Source organism: Penaeus monodon, chromosome 18, assembly GCF_015228065.2.
Source record: "Penaeus monodon isolate SGIC_2016 chromosome 18, NSTDA_Pmon_1, whole genome shotgun sequence".
NCBI lineage: Eukaryota > Metazoa > Arthropoda > Malacostraca > Decapoda > Penaeidae > Penaeus > Penaeus monodon.
This window is the reverse complement of record NC_051403.1, coordinates 11,860,544-11,863,043: the sequence shown is the minus strand read 5'-3', so window position 1 is coordinate 11,863,043 and position 2,500 is coordinate 11,860,544. Positions and strand designations below refer to the sequence as shown.

Below are 2,500 nucleotides of genomic sequence, written 5' to 3'. Positions count from 1 at the left end.
TCCCTCTGCCCACCGACGTCTTCCTCCAGCTGATTCGTTTGTGTCTGGAGTCTAATTCCTTTTCCTTTTAGGGTCGCTTCTACTCTCAGACGTTCAGTGTTACCATGGGCTCTCAACACCTCTCCGTAAAGAGAGGTGTTGCCATCTCGCTGTTCCTCCGTGCCCTCAACAACAACACTCTCTTCTGCTATCAGTGGGGCGCAGGCCATCAGTTGGATTGGTCAACTGCGCGAATTGTCTTTCCTTTCGCTGATGTCCACGCCTGCAGACTGGTGGAATCCTCCTTAATCAAGCTGCTGTCTAATTTCAAACTGAACAGCTGCTTTTCTCCTGCTGATAGTCTCATCGTTTCCCACATCCTCCGCCTTCTCCCTGATGCCGGCCACTCTGCGCATAGTCCGCCTGATCCTCCGACCTGACCTGACCTCCCTTAGCTGCCGTGCTACCGCGTTGCCTCTCCTTTCTCTCTTTTATACTCCCTCCTCTTCCTTTCCTCTTCAGACCAGAAGGTGGAATCCAGGTGGATTTTGAAACTGTAGTCTCATTATATATATATATATATATATATATATATATATATATATATATATATATATATATATATATATATATAATATATACAAGGTCACGGTGGCCGAGTGGTTAGAGCATCTGACTCCAAGACTGGCACGACGGCAATCTGAGTTCGAGGGTTCGAGTCACCGGCCGGCGCGTTGTCCCCTTGGGCAAGGAACTTCACCTCGATTGCCTACCTAGCCACTGGGTGGCCAAGCCAGCCCAAGTCAGTGATGGTCCCAAACCCGGATAAAATAGATAAAATGATTACCTAAAAGGTAACACCGGCACTCTCCGTGGAAAGGAACTGGGGACCCTACCACGTATTCATCACAACATGAAAACTACAATTAAGTATCATGCTGTGACCACGGCGGCTCAAACTGAACCTACATAAAAAAAAGAAAAGAAAAGAAAAGAAAAAAAAAAAAAAAATAAATAATAATAAATAAATAAAATAAATATATATATATATATAATATATGTGTTTGTGTGTGTGTGTGTGGTGTGTTATGTGTGTGGTGTTTATATTTGTGTGTGTGTGTGTGTGTGTGTGTGTGTGTGTGTGTGTGTGTGTGTGTGTGTGTGTGTGGTGTGTGTGTGGTGTGTGGTGTATACACATATATATTAGAATAGTACTATATTTTTAATTATATATATATATATATATATTTATATATATAATATATATATATATATACATTATATATATATGTATGAATTTATTTGGTGTATTTATTTTTGTTGTTGATGTTATTGTGTTGTTTGTTTGTGTTGCGGAACAAACATTATAATATATTGAATAAGTACTATATGATGATAATACAATATATGTATATAGTATATATTTTTAACAATATATATGAACAAAATAAAAATATGTATATCATATATATTATACTAATAATAGTATATAGTATTTAGTCCTGATATTATATACTATTCTTTAGAATATAAACAAAGTGAGAATGAAAAAATTAAATTTAAATCATGACTATGATGCAGCTAAGCAAAAATGTATTATACATATAGTACAGGTATGCACCAACATAGAAAATATGGGGGGCAGGCGATTAATAGTTAATTAATCGATAAACATATGGGGTATAGTGGCTAAGTTCATGATGGTGAATCAACTTCTTCAGAATAAACGCGCAATGGAATAGAAGAAATATTTATTTTAATAACAATTACAATTCACACAGAAAGGCTATTCTAAAATTCATATCATCCCTATCCCTGCTAATGTTTCTGCATAACTACATATAGGAGATTATAAATCAGGAGATCTTCCTACATCCTATAGCGCGCCAAAAAAGACTAAATTGTGCTTAATATTTTCTATACCATTTGCAGTCTCTCTCTCTCTCTCTCTCTCTCTACCTCTCTACTCTCTCTCTCTTTCTACACTCTTCTCCTCTCCCTATCTTTCTCTCACTCTCTCTCTTCTCTACTCTCCTCCCTTCCTCTCCCTCCCTCCTCTCTCCTCCCTTCTCTCTCTCTCCCTCCCCCCTCCCCCCTCCTCTCTCTCTCTCTCACTCTCTCTCTCTCTCTCTTTCTCCTTCCTTAGTTGCACATATTAGTACATTCTAACAGGTCCTGGCTGGAGAAGTGATCACTAATTCCAGTGTAGGTCTCTCTGTAAGGGGAAAAGTCCAACCATTTAGAAACATTGGAATTAATTAGGAATCTAATAATAAATTAAAACTGAAAAGAAAGTTACTGAAAGGGAAATAAAAAAAGGTAAAATATCTTAGGAAGCAAACGATAGGAAAATGTCGAAAAAAAAGACATAAACACACATAAAGACACACATACACACGCTGACAATAATAATAATAATAATATAATAATAATAATAATAATAATAATAATAATAATAATAATAATTATGACGATAAAGAAAATAAAAAATCTGAGTTTTTCTCACTCACAAGAATTTTTT

The 2,500-nt window shown here is 36.4% G+C and overlaps 1 protein-coding gene across 2 annotated transcripts in view; it reads right to left on the bottom strand.

Moving 5' to 3' along the window:
- Window positions 1–2,066: 2,066 nt before the first annotated feature.
- Window positions 2,067–2,500, bottom strand: part of LOC119584255 — a 7,625-nt gene continuing 7,191 nt past the window's right edge. For both annotated transcript variants that reach the window (XM_037932770.1, XM_037932772.1), the window contains one exon: window positions 2,067–2,194. In XM_037932770.1, the coding sequence (XP_037788698.1) occupies window positions 2,174–2,194 (21 nt within the window). In that variant the 3' untranslated portion in view covers window positions 2,067–2,173. The remainder of the gene's footprint in view (window positions 2,195–2,500) is intronic.